The following is a 26,287-nucleotide window of genomic DNA, read 5'->3' on the forward strand; positions in this document are numbered from 1 at the left end:
GGGCAAAACAAATACATATGAATGCGTATATGTACCTGCACAGGTTCTGAACCAGTCAACAATATGTGGTACCTTTCGTCAGATTGGTTTTGTTTCATTGTTTTTAGTTGTCTTTTAATTGAAGGATAATTGCCTTAGAGTGTTGTGTTGGTTTCCGCCAAACATCGACATGAATCAGCCATAGATATACATATGTGCCCTCCTCTTGAGCCTCCTTCCTACCTCCCTCCACACCCCTCCCCTCTAGGTTGTTACAGAGCCTCGGTTTGAGTTACCTGAGTCATACAGCAAATTCCCCTTGGCTATCTGTTTTACAATGGTAATGTGAGTTTCCATATTACTCTCTCCATACATCCCAGCCTCTCCTCCCTCCTCTCCCTCTGTGCCCATAAGTCTCTTCTCTATGTCTTTGTCCATTGCTGTCCTGCAAATAATTTCATCAGTGCCATCTTTCTAGATTCTATATATATACGTTATTATGCAGTATTTGTTTTTCTCTTTCTGACTTACTTCACTTTGTATAATAAGCTCTAGGTTCATCCACCTCATTATAACTGACTCAGATGTGTTCCTTTTTAGGCTGAGTAGTAGTCTATTGTATATATGCACCACAGCTTCTTTATACATTCATCTGTAAATAGACATCTAGGTTGCTTCCATATCCTAGCTATAGTAAACAGTGCTGCAATGAACATTGGGGTACATGTGTCTTTTTCAATTTTGGTTTCCTCAGGGTATATGCCTAGTGGTGGGATTGCTGGGTCATATGGTGGTTTTATTCCTAATTTTTTAAAGGAATCTCCATACTGTCTTCTATAGTGGCTGTATCAATTTACATTTCCACCAACAATGCAAGAGGGTTCCTTTTTCTCCACACCCTCTCCAACATTTATTGTTTATAGACTTTTTGATGATGGCCATTCTGACTGATGTGGGGTGATACTTCATTGTAGTTTTGATTTGCATTTCTCTAATAATGAGCAAAAATTGTTGAGCATACTTGCTTGTGTTTATTAGTCATCTGTATGTCTTCTCTGGAGAAATGCCTTTTTAGGTTTTTCCCCTCATTTTGATTGGGTTGTTTGTTTTTCTGGTATTGACTTGTATGAGCTGCTTGTATATTTTGGAAATTAATCCTTTGTCAGTTGTTTCATTTGCTAAGTTTTTTGTTTTATTGAAGTATAATTGACTTATAACATTGTATTGATTTCAAGTGTAAAACATAATGATTTTATATTATTTGATTGCAAAATAACCACCATAATAAGTCTAGTTAACATATATAGTTACAAATTTTATTCTTGTGATGAGAACTTTTAGACTCTAGTCTCTTGGTAATTTTCAAATATGCAATAAATTATTCTTAACTATAGTTGCCATACTGTATATTGTGCCCCATGACTTATTTTTTTATTTTATAGCTGGAAGTCTGTGCGTTTGGCTGCTCTCACGGCCATTTCCCTCCCTGCTTTGCCTCTGACAACCGCCAGTCTGTTCTCTTGGTCTCTGAGCTCAGTGGGTTTGTTGTTGTTGTTTTCAGTTTAGATTCTTACATATAAATAAGATGATATGGTATTTGTCTTTCTCTGACTTACTTTACTTAAGATAATGCCCTCAAGATCCATCCATGTTGTCACAAATGGCACCATTTCTTTCTTTTTCATGGACAAGTAATGTTTGTGTGTGTGTGTGTGTGTGTGTTTATGTACACAACTTCTTTATTTGTTCATTTGTTAATGGAAAGTTGTTTCCATATCTTGGCTGTTATAAATAATGGTGCAACAGACACGTGGGTCCAGCTATCTTTTCAAGTTAGTGTTTTCATTTTCTTCAAAGTGGAATTCCTAGATCATTTGGTAGTTTTATTTTTAATTTGGGGAGGTTTTATTTAGTTTGAAGTTTTGCCTATTTATTGTTTCTTTCATTTCTACATTGAGTACAAATTGCTTTTATAGCTAGAAACAGAAATGATGGTTTTCATTTTGTATTTAAAAAATAAATATTTATGTGTTAAAAATATATATTTAGGGGACATGCTCCCCTCTTTTTTTAAAACCAAAACAAGAGGGTGGGGAGAAGGAGAGAAAGTGAGCTGGCTTTGGGTATTTGAATTAAGCAAAGCCCTGGCATCCTTCTTCCTGGTCCTGGTTAGTTTTAGTTTGGAAAAGGCAGATATAACTGCCCAGAACCTTAGGTCATCTACTCCTTTCCTTAATTCTGCTGTTTTGTCAAACTCAGAAAGTATTAATACTTGCTGTTGTGTCAAGGGCACTTTCCAGGTGCCTGAGATGGCGCCTGGCCCTTTATAGACATAGAGTCATACAGTCCTTACCGAGACCCTTTAGGATAACAAAAGGGTCTGATATTCAAATGAGAGTGATTTTCAAATGATTTTCAAATGGAAGTGAGGTGGAGTGGTAGGGATTCCCACCCTCACACCACCTGCCCCCACAGCCCTTACTCTTCCCTCTCAGCCTTGCATTTCCTGTGGGAAGTTTCTCAATGATTCTTCCCTAGACCATTCTTGAAAGACCTTCCCTATTTAAAGGCCCAGCATTTAGTCTGTTGGCAGAGATAAGGACAGGGAGAGGGGAAGTTAGATGTTGAGAAGCCCACGGTTTAGAAGGAAAAGATGAAAAGGAAGCTGCTGCGGTGCCCCCCGTGCCACCCCCAAGAAACTAAGCCTTTCATTGAGTCCTAACGTCCGAGGGTCTGGCTCAGCCTACCTTGGCCACTTGATGATGGTGACCCTGGCTGCCCAACTTGCAGAAAGATTATAAGAATGAGCAGCACCATCTCCGGGAGCTTTTGTGTGGTGCTGCTCTTTAAAGCTTGTAGTCATCCTTGGGGGAAGGCCTACCCCAAGAAAGAAGTACTGCCCATGACTCTGTCCCTCCACCTGCCCTCTCTGTGTGGGCTTCTCAGGAAGCTGTCAGCTGTTCACCCAGGAATTCAGATTCTCTCCCTGGATACCCCGAGAATGAGTATAGATAGGTGGACAGTGCTTGTCCTCCTCTCTTCCCCAGGCCCACTCTCCTCAGCACCACCAGCTCTTCTTTGAGAATCAATGGAAAAATAGACACCTCCTGCCACCCTGCCCTGAGGAAGAGTCTGGGGCTTAATTAAGGTCCATGGATGTGCCAGAGTTCGGCATTGACACCTCTTCTTGAACATGAACTTCTGGGCTTTAAGCGTTGGTTATTTGATCCCTGTGTCCCTGGTAACACAACCCGAGTGCCTGTGAACTTGTCTCTGTGTGTTTTCCACCGGGGGCTTTGCTGTGCAGGCACACGTGATGGGGCTATGCTAAGAGGACAAACGATCCTGGGATGAAAGCCCTGGAACTGGAGGCAGATTACTTCTTCTCGCCTTTTGGTTAGGAACTGGTGCAGTTTGCTCTTCATTTTCCCTTCTGTTTGGATCAATGCCTTCAGATTTATCGATGGTACAGTGCTGAGTCCTTAAGTCTACTTTTTACTTTGAAATAGAGGAACCACTTTTTCAGGAGAAGTCAAGCATATCCCAATCATCATATTGTTGTTGCTCAGTCACTAAATCATGTTCGACTCTTTGCAACCCCATGAACTGTAACCCACCAGGCTTCCCTGTACTTCACTATCTCTCCCGGAGTTTACTCAAACTCATGTCCATTGAGTTGGTGATGCCATCCAACCATCTCATCCTCTGTCTCCCCCTTCTTTCCGGTCCTCAGTATTTCCCAGCACCAGGGTCTTTTCCAGTGAGTCGGCTCTTCGCATCAGGTGGCCAAAGTATTGGAACTGCGGCATCAGTCCTTCCAATGAATATTCAGAGTTGATTTCCTTTAGGATTGACTGGTCTGGTCATAGCTACCACTTAGTGTATGTTTACTGCGTACCAAGCTTCAGTATGCTAAGTGTGTTGTATATATGATCCCCTTTAATTCTCACCAATCCTCTCAGATAGAGTTATTAATTATCCACATTTTAAGCAGGAGAGGAAAATGAGGAGCACAGAGGTTCAATTGCCCATGGTCACACTGCGAATTAAGTGGCAGAACCAGGATTCAAAGCTTATTGGAGCTCTGACTCCAGACTCTTGCACTTAATGGTTAATTCACCATCCTTAATAGTGTTTTTATTTAGAAGTCCGTTTATCAAACAGATAACCTATGGAAATATTGAGAAGCTTCCAAGCCGTTTTTCTTTCATTTTCTGTGTAATGTTATTTGTAAGATCTTGGAACTGGGATTTACCTGCTTCAACAGGTTCTAGGGCGCTCCAGGCAAATTCCCTGTAATTCAGCTTGCTGTGTTTGCATCAGCCATCTCCTAGCCCTTCTGTGCACCAGGTCCATGTAGGAAGTGTGCTGGGGGCTTTGTGAGGAGCTGGGGGAGGTTGGAGGGGAGCAGTAGGCAGGGGGAGCAGTAGGCACAGGCATTCAGAAGAGGCTGTTCTAGAGCCGGGCTGTCTCACTTCAGTCCCGGCACCACCGTTCTCTGGCTCTTAGAAAATAACTCAACCTCTCCAGCCTTCCCCGTACCTCTCTGCAAAGTCAGGGCAGCAACCCAGTATCTTGGATTATTGTGACAGTCAGGGACCAAAAGTGTTCAGCCTGGAGTCTGGCGGGTTGTAAGCAGTCTACACCAGTGGGAGTTGTTACTTTCGAAGCAAGGCTATGTATGCTGTTGCTGCATCTTGTTTCAGCAGAGAGCGACAAAGGGGCTTTTTTTGCCCTTGCCGGTGATTCTCCTTTTCCAGCTGCAAGGCTGACCACATAGCCCCCCTAATTTGAAACCCCAAAATGAAAAATAGAAACACTCCAACTCAAGAGAAACTTACCCAAACTCGTCCAGCTTAAACTTATCCCTCTCTTTCCAGAACCCTTTCAGTTCTTTTGACCAAATCACAGATTAGCACTGACATTTTATTAATACCCTGTTTAAGAAGTTTATATTTAACTATACATGACATGTCAGGAAGCAACAGTTAGAACTGGACATGCAACAACAGACTGGTTCCAAATAGGAAAAGGAGTACATCAAGGCTGTGTATTGTCACCCTGCTTATTTAACTTATATGCAGAGTACATCATGAGAAATGCTGGGCTGGAAGAAGCAGAAGCTGGAATCAGGATTGCTGGGAGAAATATCAGTAACCTCAGATATGCAGATGACACCACCCTTATGGCAGAAAATGAAGAGGAACTAAAAAGCCTCTTGATGAAAGTGAAAGAGGAGAGTGAAAAAGTTGACTTAAAGCTCAACATTCAGAAAACGAAGATCATGGCATCTGGTCTCATCACTTCATGGGAAATAGATGGGGAAACAGTGGAAACAGTGTCAGACTTTATTTTTGGGGGCTCCAAAATCACTGTAGATGGTGGTTTCAGCCATGAAATTAAAAGACACTTACTCCTTGGAAGGAAAGTTTTGACCAACCTAGACAGCATATTCAAAAGCAGAGACATTACTTTGCCAACAAAGGTCCATCTAGTCAAGGCTGTGGTGTTTCCAGTGGTCATGTATGGATGTGAGAGTTGGACTGTGAAGAAAGCTGAGCACCAAAGAATTGATGCTTTTGAACTATGGTGTTGGAGAAGATTCTTGAGAGTCCCTTGGACTGCAAGGAGATCCAACCAGTCCATCCTAAAGGAGACCAGTCCTGGGTGTTTATTGGATGGTCTGATGCTGAGGCTAAAACTCCAGTACTTTGGCCACCTCATGCGAAGAGTTGACTCATTGGAAAAGACCCTGATGCTGGGAGGGATTGGGTGCAGGAGGAGAAAGGGACGACAGAGGATGAGATGGCTGGATGGCATCACTGCCTCGATGCACATGAGTTTGAGTGAACTCCGGGAGTTGGTGATGGACAGGGAGGCCTGGTGTGCTGCGATTCATGGGGTCACAAAGAGTTGGACACGACTGAGCGACTGAACTGAACTGAACTGAATACATGACATATTTGCCATGTCAAAAATAATAATAAATTCCATGAGAATAAATCAAAAATTTTATAGGAACAAAATAATTCCTGGGAGGATGAGAAGAAGGATAAGTCTATGCAGAATACCATTTTGTCCCTATAAACCTCGGTAACAATAAGGAGGGGAGCTGGCAGAGGTATAGTGTGGACCTCGGGGGATGATGTTACGGACAGCTTACCACGAATACCTTTGTAGGTGAATTAACTTGAATATAGTGACAAAAAGTGAGTAGAACTTCAGAGGTGTTGTACTTCAGGTAGTGAAAGAGAGATCCAAAAAATGGAGGTATAATAACTAGGGTGTCTAACTTTGTGCTTGGTCCTGTAGAGACCTGGGATATATGGCAGTTCCCACCAGGGAAGACACATCTTCAGACTGATTGTTGGTTGGTTTGGGATTTATGTCTTCTGAAAAGGAACAAGCAACATACTTTCTTTAGGGTACATAGAGACTTCATTGAAAAGGCACACATTTATTTCCCCCAACAGAATGACTTTTCAGCTTTATCAGGAAACTATTTCTTGCAGAAAAATTATGTCTTGCTGTTAACTAGGGAATTCTGTTACTAGCCACTACTGGGCTTCCCTTGTGGTTCGGCTGGTAAAGAATCCACCTGCAATGTGGGCGACCTGGGTTCGATCCCTGGGTTGGGAAGATCCCCTGGAGAAGGGAAAGGCTACCCACTCCAGTATTCTGGCCTGGAGAATTCCATGGACTGTGTAGTCCATGGAAAGAGTCGGACACGACTGAGCGACTTTTTCACTTTCACTGGGATTTCTGCTACAGCCAGGCCATTAGATTTACTACTAATCTTCTTTCAGTAGTTCTTCCCTGCAGAAAGTTCCCTGCAGAAAGTTCCCTGCAGAACTTCCCTGCAGTTCTTCCCTTTCCATTAAGTTCACACGGCGTTCCAGTGAAAGGCTCTCTGATTAAGCAAAGAGACTGTGAGGGTGCTTAAGAGGAATTGGAATTTGTTTTTTTTTTTTAATCCCACATGGTTAAAATAAAAAGATGCCCTGATCTTTAAGAGAAGGAGCCTTGAACATTCTCCTGGGTGGATGTCTCAGCTGAGATGTTACTCCTAAAAGAAGCAGCCCCATCCTTGGAATCCGAATCACCCCACCCACTCTTTCCCAATCGGCACTTGTCTTCACACTCTTTGTTATTTTCTTCATAGCTCTTGAAGAAATGATGTGCTGTTTACTTGTTTGTCTGTTAACACACACACACATGAGAATAGTGTTCCTAAACAATTTTAATCATTTAATTGATCAAAATATTGTCATTAAAAAAATATTTGAGGTAAGTACCTCCAATATGTATTTGTTGGTTTTATTTATTTATTTATAAAGTATTTACCTATCTTACTAATTGTTTTACACACATCAGAAAGCATATATAAAATAAAAATCTTATAAGGATCAGATGAAGAATGCAAGTGGAAATTTTGATATTTTCCTCCACCCAGCCTGTGCTCTCATACCCTGCCTTGACCTTCTCTGTGAGTGAACATAAGGTGCCTGAGAGCAGAAACCTTTCTCCCCTGTTTTCTGCTGTGTTCCCAGTGCCTGCAAAAGTACCTGCCATGTAGTAAGTGTGGAGGAAGTATTTGTTTAGTAAATATTTATCATTGGATAACAAACAAGATTAAGTCACAATTTACTCTGCCAGGCTTTGAATAGCTGTGGTTTTACTGCATCTGTGCAGGGCAAGGTGGTAAAAAACCTGGGTTTTAGAGTCAGAATGCCCTCCTGATACAACATGTGCTGAATAAGGGATTTACTGTAATGATTCAAATCCTTCACCAAAGAGGTAATTACAACTTCCTTGGTAAGAGCAGAGCTCAGGCAGGCAGACAGGTGGTTTCGAGTTTCCCTTTAACAGATGGCACAAATGGACCAGCTTGAGGCTTTTTGAGGAGATTTGCTCATAAACAGCCTTAAATATATAGATATATTTTTATGTTTTCCAACACATGCTTTCTAAATAAAGTGAAAGGCTGCAGAGGACTGAGGACAAGAGCACATATTATAAAGGATGCTGTGAGGAACAGGCCTCTTTTGGTTTGCCTGAGTGGCAGGGGCAGCGAGCCTGGGATGCAAGACAGGGATTCTGTGCCCCATGGAGGCTCACTGTGCTGAGAAGGTGCCAGAGTGCCCACTGTGGTGAGCCTCCCCATCCAGGCACCTTTAAATGTTTGTTTGTTTGTTCTTTTCCTCTAGCACCGTGAACTATATTATTACCTTCTCCTGTAAGTTGAAATATCTTTTTTTTTTTCTTTTTAAGGAAAATCTCTGTTGGTTCATCTCAAGATTTTTTTTTTTTTTTTTTAAACACCAGGCAGATGGCATAGTGGCCAAGATTTAGGGCTAGTTTCAAATCCCAACTCATCCATTCATTAGCTAATTGACTTTAGGCAAAGATCCTTCAGTTTTATGAACTTCTGTTTCATCATCTGAAAAATGAGAATAATAGTACCTGTCCCTGTGGTTGTTTGGAAAAATCAAATAAGGTCATGCCTCCCAAAGCTTGGCAGAATTACTGGTATATACTACGTATTCAATTAAAGTTAGTATTTGTTACCATCTTCTTTCACCTTCCTTTTGGCTCACTATAAACATCTGCAGGTGAAATAATCCAGACACAAAAGATCATACATTGTGGGACTCAGTTTTTTATATAATGTTGGAAAAGGCAAATGTCTAGAGATCGAAAGTAGATCAGGTGGCCTATGGCTGGTTACAGGAGCAGGGCTTGGCTGCAAATGGCAGGAGGGACCATTGGGGACTGATAGAAACATTATAAAACTGAATTATGGGTGATTATTACACAACTCTCTCCATGTTGTACATTTATAATAGATAAATTTCATAGTATGTGAATAATCCCTCAATAAAACTACCTTTAAAAATCCTGCTCTCCCAGGAATGCAAAACACAGTAAGTAAATGTTGACTTGATGATGACGATAGTATAGACAAGTAATAATCAAAATTAAGAGAAGAAAAATATTAAATGACCATCACCACCTTGCCTGAAATAGATGTACACATTTTGTATTAGCTGATTTTGCTGTTTGGGGTTATTAAGTAGGTCTTGGGAAAATATATGCTGCATTTCTGCAAAAGCAAATGAAAAGATTGGTGACTGAGAACAGAAATATTCAAAATATGAGCCTTGTGGCACTGAGGTACGTGAAGGTTTTAAATGGTGCCTGGACAACTTTTTCTTCTTCGTTTTAACCATCAGATCAGATCAGATCAGTCGCTCAGTCATGTCCGACTCTTTAGGCTTTATCATTTAGAGTGGATTAACATAGTTGTTCATGGTTTACTAAAAAGAACAGTGTAGAGAAAATGTTAAAATATTTATATTTATATTATATTTTGTTCAGTCACTATGTTGTATCTGACTCTTTGCAACCCCATGGACTGCAGCATGCCAGGGAAGTCTATGTCCTGGAAAACTATCTCCTGGAGTTTGCTCAAATTCATGTCCATTGAATCGACAATGCCATCCAGTCGTCTCATCCTCTGTCATCCCCTTCTCCTCATGCCCTCAATCTTTCCCATACATAATATATAATATTATGTATGCTACATTATATATTAGAACATATACTATGGTGAAAAGATAGGAGGTTGGGTGACAGATGACTGAGTTTAGGCAGCACTACACAGTCGTCAGAAGGAAAAACACCACAAGTGAGCAACCAGAATTACAGAGACACAGGAATCCTTCAAGTCTAGACCAACATGCCTGTTTCCCTCCCCTCCAGGAACAAAATGTCCGAAATACCCACTATGTGGTACTTGTTGGGCATAACCACCCTAGACAAGCAAACAAGCAGCTGTACATAGAGCTGTCATGACAACACTGAAGTGAGAACTGTTCTTTTTTGTGATATTCTGATGTCTGGCTTCCTTGGCTACCAAAAGTCTTACCCCGCACTTCTGATGGATCCACAAACCTTTACTAGTTGCTTTGATCCTGTGGAGTTTTTTGGGTTTTTTTGTTGCTGTTTTCAGCCTTTAGATATTATCAATTCCAAAGAAACTGACTAAGCACTCACAGTACAAGAGTTAACAGAAGAGTAGCATAACTGCAGTGCAAAGTGGGGTCAAGACCAAAGAGAAATAGCCCTTAAGGATTCAAAAGAGAAAGACCTCCCTTTGCTCAGATAACAGAGAAGCCTCAGGTGGGAGTTCAGATTTATATGAGCTTTGAATGGTAGATGGGTGGTAGTTAGTGGCAAGGGGAGAGACCTTCCAGGGGAGAAAAATCATCAGCAAGAACATGGCAATAGAAAGTTTAGAGCATGCCCATGGCACAAGTAAACCAGTTTGACTGGAACAGGGGTTGGAGAACCCATGGTCCAAATGGTCCAAATCCAACCAGTTACCTTGTTTTTCTTTGTTTGTTCTTATTTTTACTTTATGGCTCATGAAGTAAGAATGGTTTTTACATTGTCAAACTGCTACATTTAGAACATTTATGTAACTATGTAATACCCGTAATTTTGCCTCTTGTTCCACAAAGTCTAAAAAATATTTACTATATGACCCTTAAGAAAGTTTGCTGACTTGGAGCAAGTAATGACTCCAAAGAAGAGCACTGAGGATGTCTTTTGAAAGACATTCAAATGACAGGAACCCAAGTAGCTTAGGGAAAAAGTGGAAATCATAAGCTTACAATTTTGGAAAATCTCAGAGTGAATCTAACTTTGAGCACAATTGGATCCAGGAGCCCAAATTATTATTTTAGTTGGCTCCTTTTCCCTCTTGTAAAAAACAAAACAAAAAACTTCATTTTCAGAAAGATGTTTGCCATGTAATAGAAAAAAGGGCTCTCTGGTCATCCTTAGCCAATACATTTAGGTTTTGCATTCATGAAGAAGAGCATTCATATATTAGACCCCGTGAATGAGCTGTAGTCAGTTACCTGTCCATTCTTCACTCACTGTAGCCAGAAGGAAGGGGGTCCTCTGATTGACTAGCCTGGATCACATGCCTGCCCCTGCAGTAGTATCGGTAGGACCCTGGACCCTCCTGTATCGCTTGAGGTCTAGAAGAACTTCTCCAAATGAACCAGAAGAAAAGGAGATGGAAAACTGGTGGACTCAAGTGAGTTGTAGTTACACATTCTACTCTAGTAGGGCAAGCAATGTATTCTACATGCAGTAGGTATTGGAGAGTTAATGAGTGGGAAACAGTGTTCATTGAACAACATTCAACAAGTTGTTATTAAGCTATGTGTTTAGGAGGTTTGTTTGGTTAGGATAGATTAGATAGAGTGGATTGAAATGGTAAAAGATAAAGAAACCAGGCTAGGGATTTTATAATAGTCAAGGTGGGAAGGCTTTGGTCTTCACCCTAGAAGCAGTGGGGAATCATTGAGTGTTTTATGTAAAGAAATGATATGATCAGACTTGCATTTTGAAATGATCACTAGAAATGGTTCTTTTGGGTTAAACATCTATATTGAAAATCTTTTTTTTTTTTTTTAATTGAAAATCTTGTTGACATTGTTAATTGGCTTCAGTTCAGTTCAGTTCAGTTGCTCAGTCGTGTCCGACTCTTTGCGACCCCATGAATCGCAGCATGCCAGGCCTCCCTGTCCATCACCATCTCCCAGAGTTCACTCAGATTCACGTCCATCGAGTCGGTGATGCCATCCAGCCATCTCATCCTCTGTTGTCCCCTTTTCCTGTTGGCTTAGTCACTCGTAAACTGTTCAGGGTAAATTTGGATCTACCTCAGATCTGAAAAATAGAAATTTCAATTTTGTGAGATTAGATTAATGGTATTTTTCTGTGTCTGTTTTCATTGACTTCCCAGTGGGTGTTTGGTTTTGGAGTATAAGAACTAGAGAATATAAAAATCATTTTCCTTCAGTTTGTTTTTGTTCACAGATGTTAAACCTCTTTTTTACCACTGGAAAGGGTGACTTTGCTGGAAAATCATTTAAAGTTTTTTCCAGTCAAGTCAATAAGCTCCCCAGAAGCAAATGAACAAGGGGTGAAAATCACCATGAAGCCGGTGAGATTGCATTTCTTCATTGCAGCCCGAGCCAGCCATTGTGGAAAGTGAGCGTGGTCGAAGGGAGAAAGTGGGTTTTGTGCATGGTCACATCTGTGAAGCAGGGCCAGGAGTGGAAAATATAAATGGAGTAGGAAGACATTTGAGGAGGTTAAAATCAGATCAGAGACAATTTTCCACAGGTTTAGACTAAAGAATAAACACTAGAATTTTAGGGAAGTCAGCTATTAGCTTAGGGGGCACAAGCAATGTCCAGTGGCCTTCACATTAAAGTCCATGTCTCCTTATCTCTCTGTTTCATGCGCCTTTCATGGTATCCGGACCAAGCTTTGTACCGTGTATTTTAATTTAATTGTCCTGGATATTATGTTCAACAGAAGTGCTTTTTCTGTTGCTGAGAATTGTGAACATAGCAAAATATTTTAGACTGCTTTTTCAAGGAATCCTCTTTCCCCAGGGTTACTGTTAAGCTGAAGTATCTTGGGCCACCTCTGCTAATTTTAGATATTCCTTTGTTTTCATCAGTGGGCATTTAGATTCTTATTAAGTCCTTTTACCTCCTTTTCCTCTCCCTAGTCCAAACAGGAAATATTCCCTGAAAGCCGACTGTATAGAAAGGGATACCAGATGGCCAATGACTTGAGGCAGTGTTGTTAACTTGTTGTCCAGCCAACTCAGAATGCAACATTGGAGATGTCCCCCTCCTGGGGGAAAGGAAGACACCGTTGATTTACTGTAATAACTTTACCTAAAAAAAAGGTCTCTAGAGCAGTCAACACAATTTCTCAGTGAGGACAGAGGATGGAAAATTTAGTCCTTGCATATGGAGGGGCACTCAGTAAATATTTGTTGCTTGTATTTGACTGAAAAAGAAAAGAAACAGTAAAAACAGTTGGGAACTGCCAACTGTATTATGCAACCTAAACCACGAATTGATGTAACAAAGACAAAATTGTCATTTTGCTCCTTTTAAGCATCCCTTCTCTAGAGAATAAAAGTAGCCATTTGTATGATTAGGGAGAGCATTTCTTCTATTAAAATGTATTAACTTTTTGGTTTTAAATGTAACATATTAATTGTAGAAAATATGGAAAACATTTTAAAAGCACAAAGAATAAAAATCACCCAGAGAATGCTATTAATATGCTTACTGTCCTTAGGTATGTCTTAAGATAGATGTATACATATTTTTTATTATATAGAAGAGTGCATGAGACATATACAGCTTCACAAATTTATCTTCAGCAGCTGCCCCCCAGGTAAGAAGTACAATGTTGCTGGGACCCCAGAGGAACCCACAACTCACTTTCTCCTTCCCTCTAACAATCCTTTCCCTCTCTGTGGATAACTACTAGTCTGATGTTTGTTGTAATCAATTCCTTGTTTTTATTTGTATTTTAGCTCTTCAATACAAATTCTAGGGGGCTTCCCTGTTGGCTCGGACAGTAAAGAATCCACTTATAATGCAGGAGACCCAGGTTTGATCCCTGGTTCAGGAAGATCCCCTGGGAAAGGGAATGGCAATTGTTATTTGCAACAGTAAGATCCCATGAAGTTACTGCAAACACTGGATTAGCAAATATCTAACTATTGCTCCTATAGGAAATACAGGATTAGGTTCCTACAGCCTCTGTTTACAATGTTTTTGTCAACTTATTAATCCATAACCTTGTTTTACATGGATTTCTATTTAAAGACACTTCGTTTAATATTACTATTGATTCATTAACCTTCAGCTCAGGACCAGCAGGGCTATAAGTTATGCCTGAATAAAGCTTATTAAGCACATGTTTTCTTTGTGAGGCATATCCCAGCCTTCTTGCACATAGAGACATTGAAGAGCTGGAACAGAAGGCAGAGCATCCCTTTATTCAACCTCAGCTGGGAATGTGCATCTTGGGTGACTGAAGTTTTTCATCACTCCATATGTATCCACAAATGACTATGAAAGCACCTTGAGTATTGATTCTGGACTTACAAATAAATTTTAGCAAATAGGCGAATTCGCAACTGCAGATCCACAAATGACTGACTTATTTAGCACATCCCCAAAATGCAACATTTTGTTTTATTATTTTGAGTCTGGCTTCTTTTGCTCAATAGTTTTAAAAGTCATTCCTGTGTAATAGCTGTAGTTTATTCGTTTATTTTCACTATAGTAGAATGAACAATTGTATTAATATACTAAAACTATTTCTGCATTCTACTTTTGCTCAACTTTTAGTTTGTTTTGGGACTTCCCCAGTGAGTGGCTCAGCAGTAAAGTATCTGCCTGCAATGCCAGAGATGTGAGTTTGATCCCTGGGTTGGGAAGATCCCCTGGAGGAGGGCATAGCAACCCACTCCAGTATTCTTGCTGGGAATATCTCATGAACAGAGGAGCCTCGGGGGTGGGGGGTAGGGAGCAGGGACCACAGTCCATGGGGTTACAGAGTTGGACACGACTGAAGCAGCTGAGCATGTTTGCTTGTTTCCAGCTTTTGTCTTTTACAGATAAACTGCTCAACACATTCTCATACATGTCTTTTGGTATACACATACGCACTGTGCTCTAGGGTATACATCTGGGAATGGATTGCTGAGTCACAGAGCGTGATAAATTATTCATTTTTGCTAAGTAATACCAACCTGTTGTCTAAAGTGAGTAGAGCAGTTTACAGCCATCCTCCAACAACGTATAAGAATTCCAGTTATTCCACTTCTTATAAACACTTGGTATTTTCAGCATTTTGATGTTAGCTGTCTTAGTTGTTCTGGTAGGTGAGCAGGATCATCCCCTGTGGTTTTAATCTATGCTTCCTGCATTACGGAAAGTGTGAGCACCTTTCTTTTGCAATTTCTCTTCTGAAATCCCTGCCCAGATGTCTTGCCCATTTTCGACTTGGTTGTCTGCTTTTTCTTACTGATCATGATCAGTAGGAGTTCTCTGTATAGTCTGGTATGTGCTCTTTTTTAATGTATTTATATGTTGTAGACCATCTTTTGCTATCTTTTAACTTTGTCTTTTGATACATAAAAGTTCTTATTTTAATATAGTCACATATATCGATACTTTGCTTTATGGTTAGTGCCTTTTATTCCCTATTAGATAAGTTTCAATCCCAAGTTCCCAGAATTATTCCCTGTTTTATTGTTTGCCTTTGGCATTTAGACCTATAATCCGCTAGGAAACCATCTGTTAGGAATGATATGTGGAATTGGTCATATCATTTTTTCCGTATAGATATTTGATTATCCTAGCGCCTAGTGAAAGAGTGCTTTCCATTAGTATTATAAAGTAATATAGGCTCATGATTTAAAAGCTCAAAACAGTATAAACAAATGTAAAATTTTAAAAAGTGAATGTCCAGTCCATGCCTGTGGACTCAGTCCCCATTCTTAATCCCCTGAGGCAGTTACAGTTTCTTGCCTGTAAACTTTAAGACTAGTTTAAAGAACCCTAGCATTAGAATGGTGGCTTTAAAGCAAACTTAAGTTGTGCCTCAGGATAGGAGAAGATTGAATCTAGTGTCACTGTCACTTTTCTGTTACAGTGAATGCGTTTGTCTTTGCAGTATCTTCATTATATAGAGAATGACGGTTGTATTGCATTCAGTTTAAGACAGTAAGGAGATACTTGGATTTCTCTGCAACCACTTCAGTCTTATGAAATAGCAAATGTTACCTTATAGATCCTTTGAAGTGCTCCCAAAATGTTTCCGACTTTCCTTAAAAATAGTTTCATAAATTGTGAGGTTATTTAGTTGAAAGGAAGTAAATACATTTTAAGAACCAGTTCTGATGTAGCTAAAATGTGATTTTGAAAAAGATTGAGGGGCTTTAACAGGAAAGAATACTCCCCTTGGTAAGTACTGTGCAGCGTAGAGCACACTGTTCCGTTTCCCCTGCTGGTCCTTTTTCTCTTGAGGGTTTTCCCCAGCATGGAGTAATTGAACTGAGATCATTGTCTTTTTACTTATATTTTACTATTGCATCTTTACTTACAATCCAGAGTTTTGCCGTCTACCTCGTATTTCTTTATTATTCTATGTGAGAAGGTTCAAATGATTGGTTTCAGAGAGCCTTAAAGATAACAGATTCCCTATTCTAAGATTTTGGATTTTATTTAATCGCAGAATTGTATGTCTTTCCCAAAATACTCCTTCTGAATTTGACACTTGTTTGGAACTTTAGAAAAATAATTTTTTAAGCTAGAAAACAGAGCTGCTGCCCTGTAGACTAGTCAAGCTATCTTAAAAGCAAATTATTTAAAAACCATTTTAAAAGCAATTGCATATAATTGCTAAGGCCGTAAGGGGATTTCACCAGCCAGTCTCATTAAAATAAGAATCAGGACTCTGTTATTGTCTGAATAAAAATATGTATTAAATTATATTAGATGAAGGGAAAAAAATCTGTAAATACTGTGCATACTTATAAGAGTCAGAAAAGAATACAGAACAATGCTTGGGGGCTTGTGGTTTTCCTCTTGTAAAGTCGTTTAACAGATACTGAACATTCAGGACATAGACAAGATACATGTAAAGAATATGTTCAAATTTCCAACAAATAGAAATTGGTTTTTGTGTCTTCTGGGGCTTCCCAGGTGGTGGCTCAGTGGTAGAGAATCCACCTACGGGAGGAGGTGATGCAGTGCAGGAGACACAGGAAACATGGGTCCGATCTCTGGGGTGGAAACACCCTCTGGAGGAGAAATAGCAACCCACTCCAGTATTCTTGCCTGGAGAATCCCATGGACATGGGAGCCTGGCGGTCTACAGTCCATGGGGTTGCAAAGAGTCGGGCACGACTGAGCATCTGAGCACTTTGTATCATTTACTCTGATTCACCACTATCCAGTTTGCTGGTATTGCTTTTGACCTTGTTTTCCAACTGAAGTTTGACTTTCCTTCTGTTTTTATGGCACTTTAACTGAGGACATAAAGAGAGATTTCCCAAGGAAGAAATATTCCCTAATTTGGGATTAGATTAGATGGGACTTTACAAGTTTTCATGGGATTTTCCCTTGTTTCTCATTATAGGAGGAAAGAGAAAGAAATGCAGGCCTCCTGCCTTGAGTCTAATAGCACCATCTGCTCCAAGCCTAACGGGGAAGGGGGACTGCGGGAGTAGTCAGTCCAGGCCTGAGACCCATGACCCAGAGCTTGGCCTGTAGGTCACAAACCACTGCCTGGCAGAGAGATGTCAGTGTCGGTTTTGTGACCTCTCCCCAGTACGCTGCCAACAAGACACTCTTTGGCTCCCCTGTGTACCTCATCCCTCCAAGTCAGTCTTGTCTTTGAGGATCCTACACTAAACCAACCACCCCCCACTCCCCATCTCTCTTGGGTGAGCCACACCACATGGCCAGGGGTCCAGCACCCCCCAGGCTGCGGTAGTCTGGCTCTGTCCATCTGCCTGTCTCCTTTCCCACTTGTCCTTCTTGGCTGAATGCCCTTTAGAAAAGTAAACTTTGCTTCCGGATAGAAACAACACAGGAGAGGAATTATATTCATTTTTCTGGAAATGCTAGGAAAGAGAAGAGGCCAAGGTAACTTTGTGGACTGGGTGGGGGTGGTGGGGAAATCCACCTGATTCTTCAGATTGGTAATTCTCCGTGCTGGTGGGGCCATGGTGAGAGGGAAGGGGCAACCCCCATATACTATTTGGGGGAATGCAATTCAGTGTAAACTTTCTGCAAAGTTGTTTCCTAGGATGTATCAGGACCCTTAGAAAAGGCTCCTAGCCTTTGACCCATTAATTTAACTTCCAGGAATTTATACTAAAGAAACAACTGGAGACAAGCAGTGGTCTGCTACAAGAATGTGAATTGCAGCACTATTTCTTATGGCTGAGGGGGGATAATAGTTCGAATGTACACAATAAGAAAAGAGTTACATAAATCAGGCCATACCATACAGTAGACTCCCCTGTAGGTCTGAGAATACTCTGGGGGGTTGCAGAAAGGCCTTCAGGGGGTCATCTGCTAAGATTGTGGTTTTGAAATTGTTTTTCTATCCTAACATGAGTTGCTTTTTAGCCTCATTAATGAGGAAAGAGTTTTATGATTTGGGGAATATATCAAAGGTTACTTAATGACAACAGAAAATGCTTACATGAAAAAAAGCATGCTGCTATATATGTATTATTATCCACAACCCTCCCCCGCCCCAAGAAAAGTGAAGAAATTTGCCAAGTGATTATCAGTGGAATAAATTATGAATGATTTAACTGCTTTTCTTTTGATATTTTTTCATTTCTTCATCATCTATAATTTTGCATATCAGAATTAAAGAAGATCAGCTTTCTTATTAATGGTCAGCTAGGTGCTTATCTTGTACCAGCTCAGGATTTTCCACTCCTGTGCTTTGGAGCCATGAGAGGGTCTGCCACATCTGTGATCAAACTGGGAGCCTGCTGGGGCAGCCCTGTCCACAGCCCAGTAGGCATGCCCTGGCTGGTGCATCAGATGCCCCATCAGTCAAGTGAGTCACCACAGAAGGGTGTCAAGCTGATGATATTGCCACACAACTGTACTTGAACTCTCAGCCACATCCCAGCATGATGCCAGGCCTTTGAGCCTTATCTTCCTAAACCATTATTTCTTCCCTGTCCAGTGAATGTCACAGGGGCTGGCTGGGCTGTGTGACTCCTTTTGAGGACACCATGGATCAGCAAACTAAAGCTGATGCAAGTCTCCAGTTGAATCAAAACCAGACCAGCAAATGTTCCTTAAAGTTTAAGCTGTTGTTGGCTGTACTTGGGCCTTGATGTGGGGGCCTGGCAGGACCCCAAGAATATTTAGGGTGAAAAATGTGCTAGGGCATTCAGCTGGACTCTGAGGTTGTGAAGAGGCCTTCATGGATCAAGTGCTAAGAGTGTAGTTATAAAATTATTTTCTTCTAACCTAACATCAATTATTTGTTATCTTTGGCCTCATTAATGGGAATAGAGTTTGAGAAGTCAATATTGGCGATTTCAGAGCCAGTAATACCAAAGCTGGCCAGTTTTAGTTTGTTTTGTCTTAGGTTTTTTACCATTGCTGTTGTCACTTTAAGTAACCTATAGCCAGACACTTCTGTGGTCAGAGATTAAGATTATACAAATAGTCTTTGGCCATTATCGTCATCCCTGTGCATCTTATTTTCCACCTATATGTTCTCTGGCTTGCATCAAAACTGATATATAATATGCTCTATATTTCTTGGAGGAACGTTCATATGTTTACGTCATTCTGTTGCTACAAGCATCAACCATTGTGGTATTTAAGAGTGTTCAGTAGTATTGTTGACATTTGGTTTTGTTAATGTGACTCTGGAGCACAAGCAAAGTATAATTTCAATCAGTTTAGAAATCATAGAAGTACTGTGGAATGTACATTTTATTGTTGTGCTAAAATGTAGTGGTAATAAGTTCTAAATTGGAGTTATTTTATAGCAAATAAATGTTATTGCTATAACTAAAATGCAAGCCGACAAATGAAAATCTGCTAGTTGTTAAAAAGCACAGTTAATAATACTACGGCAGTAGACATGGAGACTGAAGAGTAACTTCTTAGGATCATTGTGAATGTCCTGCATCGCAACCATTGTTGTTGTTCAGTCACCCAGTCGTGTCCGACTCACTCCAAGCCTCCCTGTCCGTCACCATGTCCTAGAGTTTGCCCAAGTTCATGTCCATTGCATCAGTGATGCCATCCAGCAATCTCATTCTCTGATGCCGTCTTCTCCTTCTGCCCTCAATCTTTCCCAGTTTCAGGGACTTTTCCAGTGAGTCATCTGTTCGCATCAGATGACCAAAATACTGGAGCTTCACCATCAGTCCTTCCAGTGAATATTCAAGGTTGATCTTGCTTAAGATCAACCATAACCCCAGATAATTTCAGCCATGTACTAGGTCACCAAGCACCACTTAGATATCCAGGGTTGTGTTCATGGACTATGTTCCCAGCTATGCCTTTAGCCAAAGGAGTGATTCTTGGTACAGTTGAGGTAGGAAGCTGGAGGGATTTCCTGCTTATTGTTGTTTAGTTGCCGAATCATGTCCGGCTCTTTTGTGACCCCATGGACTGTAGCCTGCCAGGCTCCTCTATCCATGGGATTTCCCAGGCAAGCATACAGGAGTGTGTTGCCATTTCCTTCTCCAGGGGATCTTCCTGACCCAAGGATTGAACCTGCATCTCCTGCATTGGCAAGTGGATTCTTTACCACTGAGCCACCAGGGAAGCCCTTCCTATTTATAGAAGCCACTGAAATAAATAAATAAATAAAGTCTTAAGAACTCTTAAATTATCCTCTGCTGCCTACTAACCAAAGGAACAGATTAGTTCAGGCTTCTGGGCCTGGGTTGCTCTCATAAACCTCCAGACTGTCCCTGGTTGGAACCTGATTCCCAGGCTGGGCTGCAGTTGGAATAGCCAGGCCTTGCTCACTGGGTCATTACCTTGTGGGGGGGTGGGTGGTTGTGGGAGGAGGACGAGGGAATGCAGGGCCTCTTTTAGCAGCTGCTCTGTGGATTAACTAAGGACTGACTACCCAGTGGAAATAAGGCAGCACTTCCTCCCAGGACCCAAGACAGAATCAAGTGTGGGAACAGGTATTAAACTATTCATAGAGTAACTGATCCCTTAACTAATGAAGTTACTTACTATCTTATATTATAGTTGTTTTTAAATTTGTCTCATCTCGTGAAATACACTGTATGCTTTGCAAGTCAGAGACCTTGGTAAATGCTGAATTGTATTCCATTTATTGTCTTGATCACGCTGCGTGTCCAATAAGTTAGTCATTGCTGGAATAATTGAGAAGAGAAGAGCCATACTCTTCGAATGTAATCTCTTCTACTATATGAATTCCATCTGCTGTATGAATCTACCAGACGGAAGACTGGAGGCAGGATTGAGTATTTTGTTGGGATTTACAATGTGTTGTGTCTCTTTGGGTCTGTCTGTTGCTGCATTCGCATTTTCCCTTGCAAATGTGGTAGGCATCTGAGGGAAACTCAGAAATCAGTGGTTCAGAAGGTTTCTAGTGGATCTGTAAAGAAGCTTGGCATAGCCTAGAGGACCAAAGCAAGTCCTGCCACCCAGAAGCAACGCACTGTGGCAGCAAGAGCCCTGTGCTCGAAGCCAGCAGATTGGGGTCGGAACCTCGGCCCTGACACTTAGAGCCTGAGTATCTTCAGGGAAGCCTCAAATTGGCCCAAGTTCCCACATCTGTGAAATGGGAATTATAATAACGCCTCGTGGCTAGATAGTTGGGTTAAAGGAGATTCATTAATTTAGTGAATAATTATGTATTGAAAACCTCTTAGGCACTATTTTAGAAGTTAGAGGTAGAACAGTAAACAAAACAAACAAAAATCCCTGCTCATAGAATTTATATTCTAGAAATACAGTACCCATAATGGCATTTACTAAATGTTTCATTCAGTTAGTCTGAGGATATTCAATGAACTCACGCAATGGGATTTTACTGTACACTTCTGTAGGAATTTATGTTACAACTGTAGATAATTAAGGCCATTATTGAGTCTCTTATCTGAGTTGAAGATATCTCATTAAGTAGGACGTTTATGTGTTCTTGCTAAATTCTGGAATGTTTAGACAGTGTGTTCCCTGGAATTGGATTCGTGCAGTGCTTGGGTCAGAAAGGCCAGCTGCCGTCCAGGGCTGCAGGTGGTGTGGCTGGTGATTTCTGCGTTGTTTTGGTGTTTGTGCTATCTGTGACTTACTGCGGTTTTACAGAGTTGCTAGATGTTTGTTTGTATAATTTGTGAAATAAGTCAAAAGGCTAGCATGACTACTTAAAAGCCACCAATCATGTTTTAGTGAGTGATTTCAACCTTTTCTGTCCAGTTTTTTGATCAGCCACCCATCAAAGAACAGATTGACAGATTTAAGCTTTCAGTTCATTTTTACATTGCCTTCCATCTGGGACTTTTGCTTTGAGCATCAAAATGCCCAAAATCCTTGAAAAGAGAAAGAATAAGACTGGAAAGCAAACCTCCGAGGGACAGCTGGGTGCTGCACGCAGTTGTGTGCCCTCTCCTGGGAGGTGTGTGTGCAGACCCATCCTCCACCCGCCATCACTTTCCACAGTCCTTCTCTGGGTCTCCAATGGCACACAGCCCGTTTAGTTAAAAATGTAAACAGGAAATCATTTTCTGGTGGACTGGACTGTGTGGCCCAAAAAAAAAAAGGTCATTTTTGCTGAGACACAACTTTCGAAACACACAGTGGTAGAAGCTGGAGGCTGGTTATAAGCTAGCCCTGCCCCAGATGGAGGTCAGTGATAGGATGTGGGTGTGGGAACCTATGGATGTGGGTTCAGGGCATTTTTCACTGATGGCCAAAGGCACAACGGACATGACTGCGGAAGCTCCTATCACCTAGAAAGCAGTTGTTCTGCAGGCAAAGAGACATGTTGATACTCCGAGGAATTCCAGAGCGGGCATTACTTGGAAGACACGGGGGTCTGGTCTGGAGAAATGTGCCTTGGCGCTGAAGACGCGGTCTGGGTTCAGTGCCCCTCCAGTCTCTCCAGCTCCCTGTCGCTCGGCCTCCCCTGACCCTCCTGTGCTCCCGCTGTGGTTTCCCTGTGTGCTGACGAGTTTTTTGGTGGTTATGTCTTGCAGCCCCCCGAATCCAAGCCCAACTTCACCCCTCTCGCCATCTTGGCCCATGTTCTCGGCGCCATCCAGCCCTATGCCCACTTCATCCACGTCCAGCGACTCATCCCCCATCAGGTCTGTTGCAGGGTTTGTTTGCTTTTTTGTTGCTGCCGTTGTTCTCTCATCGGCTTGGTCCTCTCTTCATGCAGTGTTCAGCCTCCTCGTCAACTTTGTTCCCTGCCATCCAAACCTGCACTTGCTTTTTGACAGGCCAGAAGAAGCAGTTCGTGAAGATTCCAGGTAAAATTACGGATGATGATCACTCTGCTCCTGCTTATCCAAAGCTGGTCAGGGGTTCCAGCCTCAGAGACCAAAGCCGGGAGGGACCATTTGCATGAACCAGCATGGCATTTTTCATGCCCCTCTGAACCCTTCCTCCAGTTCCTGAATTTATCTGTGGTGCCTAGAGTTTGAGGAGAGAGTGCTTCTTGAAAGGGCTCCTGTTTACATTGCTCTCTGAATCAGGAGGCTCTCTGTGCTTTAGCATAACATAATTTCAAGGGGAACAGTGCTGAGACACGTGCCGGCCTTTTCTTCCCTCATTTTTATCAGGTAGCATCAAGCAACATTTATTTGTGGAGTTGGGTTTTTGGCCATGAATATTGATACCTAGATGATGAGACCCAGACCAGTTAGGAGAGAGACAAATATAATACAGAATAAATTGTTCCTTACCTTCCATGCAGTCCCAGGAACCGTTATGCTCCCAGCCTGTGTCTGTCTCCAGATGTCATGAACCCTTAGCTCTTATGGGAACAGGTAACACCTCTTTCTGAGGGTTGACCTAATTGCTCCCTCCAAGTCCCAGGCTGTAGTTTTTCCCTGCTTTGATGACACACAGACTTAATTATTTGCATTTGAGTTCTTTGGAAAAAAGAAGCTGTTTAAATGCTACAAAACAATTCATGAGGATGCTGCAGCCCCAGCATGTGTGTGTCCTGCAGTGATAGTCTCTGCTTTCAAACAGGCAAAACACAGAGCCCAGTTACAAGCTTCATCAGTACCTCAGCCCATGGCAGTGTTTTCTCATCCATCTTTTACTCATAGCTGGTTTTCTCCAAGGGGTAGGCCCAGCAGACAGGCTTAAATAATCAATAAAGCTGTGTCTCATTTAAAACAAAAAAAAAGAAACACCATGCTATTTATACATGTGTACATACATGCATGGGTGCTCCCCAGCTGGCACAGTGGTAAAAGTCTGCCTGCCAGTGTGAGAGATGCAGGTTCAATCCCTGGGTCAGGAAGATCCCCTGCAGAAGGAAATGGCAACCCACTCCAGCATTCTTGCCTGGAAAATTCCATGGACAGAGGAGTCTGGCGGTCTACAGTCCATGGGGTGGCAAAGAGTTGGCCACAACTGAGTGCATGCACGCATACACCCACACACCCACACATATTACTTTATTCTCCTCCAGGCACTTCCATACCTATCATTTCATTGTATCTTCATGTGAGACTGAGAGAAGAAATGGCCTGAACCCTATTACAGAGAAAGAAAACTAAGGCACAGAGAAGTGGCTTATACATAGTCACATGACTCCTGAGGTCCAGTCCAGAGCTCAGGGCTTCTTGCCCTCAACCAGCACTCTTTCTTCCAAATACATGGGTAGCCCCAAACTTGAGTTTTCATGCTTCCCAGCCCGATAGCCTGGCCTGCTTTTCTAGGTTTTATGTCTAGCTTTTTCCTTGAAAATGGGAAAAAGAGAGCTTTTCCCTATATCCTTTTATCCTCACCCTGGGAATAAGGTAAAAATTCAGATTATACTTTTCTTGACACTCAGATTATCTCCTAATTATTTCTTAGGTACATTCTGGGAGATGTTAACTGTCTAGGACACCAGATATATGGCTTGAATTGTTCTGGTTAGATCATTGATTGCCCCATGAAGACCTGAACCAGAGCCAAAATGTGGCTCCTTCATTTTGATCAAAAGAAAGTAAAATCTTCAGAACACTGGCCCTTGAATAGAATGGGTTCGGGGGCCTCAGGACAGTAGAATCATTCAGCTAAAAAAAACGAAATGTGCTCTGCTTTGACGGTTTTCATTTTTCTATATCTCTAAGCTTTGGGGCCCTACTGCCTGTCCAGTATCTCCACCTCTCCACTCCTGTCACCCAGAAATTTCCAGGTTTTACTCTTTTAGCTATTCCTTTTCCAAATATTTCCAGATTGGCAGAGGACAGTGGCGGCAGAATCTGCACATCCCACATGTCTGGGTTCATGGTTACTCAGGACCGTTCACTCTGGCCATTGTTGTAATGGCGCCATTTGGATGATGCTGTTGCACAACCCTGCAGGACGCTGCCGTTTTGAAATAGGCGAGACAGAGTAGGACTTACAATTGGCTATCACTGAGCTGACCATGTGTGCCAAAGTGAGCATGGATGGGGATAGCTGGGGAGCCAGCGAACAGAGGGCAAAAATCCCGTAATTGCTGTTGCAATATGCAGCCAAGAGGTGGGGGCATATACCCATTATTCAGGTCCAATGAACCATTCCCCCAAATCCACTTCCAGAACATGAAGTTTCAGATTTCCTTCCCTAGACAGAGCTTTTAAAAATAAAAACTTAATTAGACCTAATTAATGGGCCCATGAACTTCTATATAAACATCTTCTCTGGAAGAGGTTCGGTCCCTGCTCTTCAAAGCCTTGCTTTGCTTGTTAGTTCAAGCTCAGGAATGGAGATGCCTTTCACAGCACAGCAGAGAAAGGGGACTGGAGGAGTGTTCCCTTTTCTTTCACTTGTACCCCTAGAAAAGCTCCCCACCCCAAATTCCTAACCTGGAATCACACAAGGGCTCCTGGAATTTAGGCCAAAATGATCAGACTGTTGCATCTCGCCAGTCTAGCTGAGCCCGCCTCCCTGGACAGTGCAGATAGTGGGTTGTCATTTTGCAGAGCTTGCAAGGGCAGTTGAGGGAAACTCCTCTGAGTGCTTTCCTGGCCCTGTGCCATGCTCAGAGGCGAAAATTAAAATGAACTAGCAGAAGGTTCCAAGCTTGTTTGTGCCCTTGAAGGCCCCACTGAGGTCTGAAGGGCACCATCACAGAAGAGTCACAGGCACCCCAGGCTCTCTGTGTCCAGGGTAGAGGTGCTCTGTGGAGAACAGGGAGCAGAAGAACCAAAGCGGAGATCTTTTATTTCTTTAATCAGAGCCAAAGCCTACAAATAAAACCTGTGTGCCAACAGGATCTGTTTTGGTAGAAACCCTACCTAACGCAAACCACTCAGGGCTTTTGATAAGGAGAGAGTGTGACATGGGACTCTTTGGGACCCAGGCTAGCAAATTCTTACAAAGAGAAAACTTTCCCCAGCGTAGGGCTGCCAGATTTAGCAAATAAAATGAAGATTCCGAATATCCAGTTATATTTGAATTGTAAACCACAAATTTTTTTTAAGTATATCCTGTGCAATATTTGGGACATACACTAAAATAGTATTCCTCATTGATCTGAACTTCAGATTTAACTATCTGCCTTGTGTCTTATTTGCCAGCCCTCGTCCTTGGGGGCAGGAGTAGTTCCTTTTAGAAGCAGCCCTTGTATCATTTCTCCCATTCTTGGCGCATGTGCCGTGGAGGTAGGAAGAAGCCCTCTTGTAGACTGTCAGTCACCTCTTAATTTCAAACAAAAG

General features: G+C 41.8%; 1 protein-coding gene across 5 annotated transcripts in view; it reads left to right on the plus strand.

Annotated features, from left to right (window-relative positions):
* ARHGAP26 (Rho GTPase activating protein 26) overlaps window positions 1-26,287 on the plus strand; it is a 475,515-nt gene that overhangs the window by 431,677 nt on the left and 17,551 nt on the right. For 2 of the 5 annotated variants that reach the window (XM_070374543.1, XM_005904295.3), the window contains one exon: window positions 22,616-22,726. The exons of 2 other annotated variants lie outside the window; for them this stretch is intronic. In XM_070374543.1, coding sequence (XP_070230644.1) covers window positions 22,616-22,726 — 111 coding nt within the window. Of the gene's footprint in view, window positions 1-22,615; window positions 22,892-26,287 lie in introns of all 5 variants that reach the window. One more of the 5 variants, XM_005904294.3, reaches the window with a different exon arrangement.

The sequence above is a fragment of the Bos mutus genome, chromosome 7 (assembly GCF_027580195.1).
Source record: "Bos mutus isolate GX-2022 chromosome 7, NWIPB_WYAK_1.1, whole genome shotgun sequence".
In the NCBI taxonomy this organism is placed as follows: Eukaryota; Metazoa; Chordata; class Mammalia; order Artiodactyla; family Bovidae; genus Bos; species Bos mutus.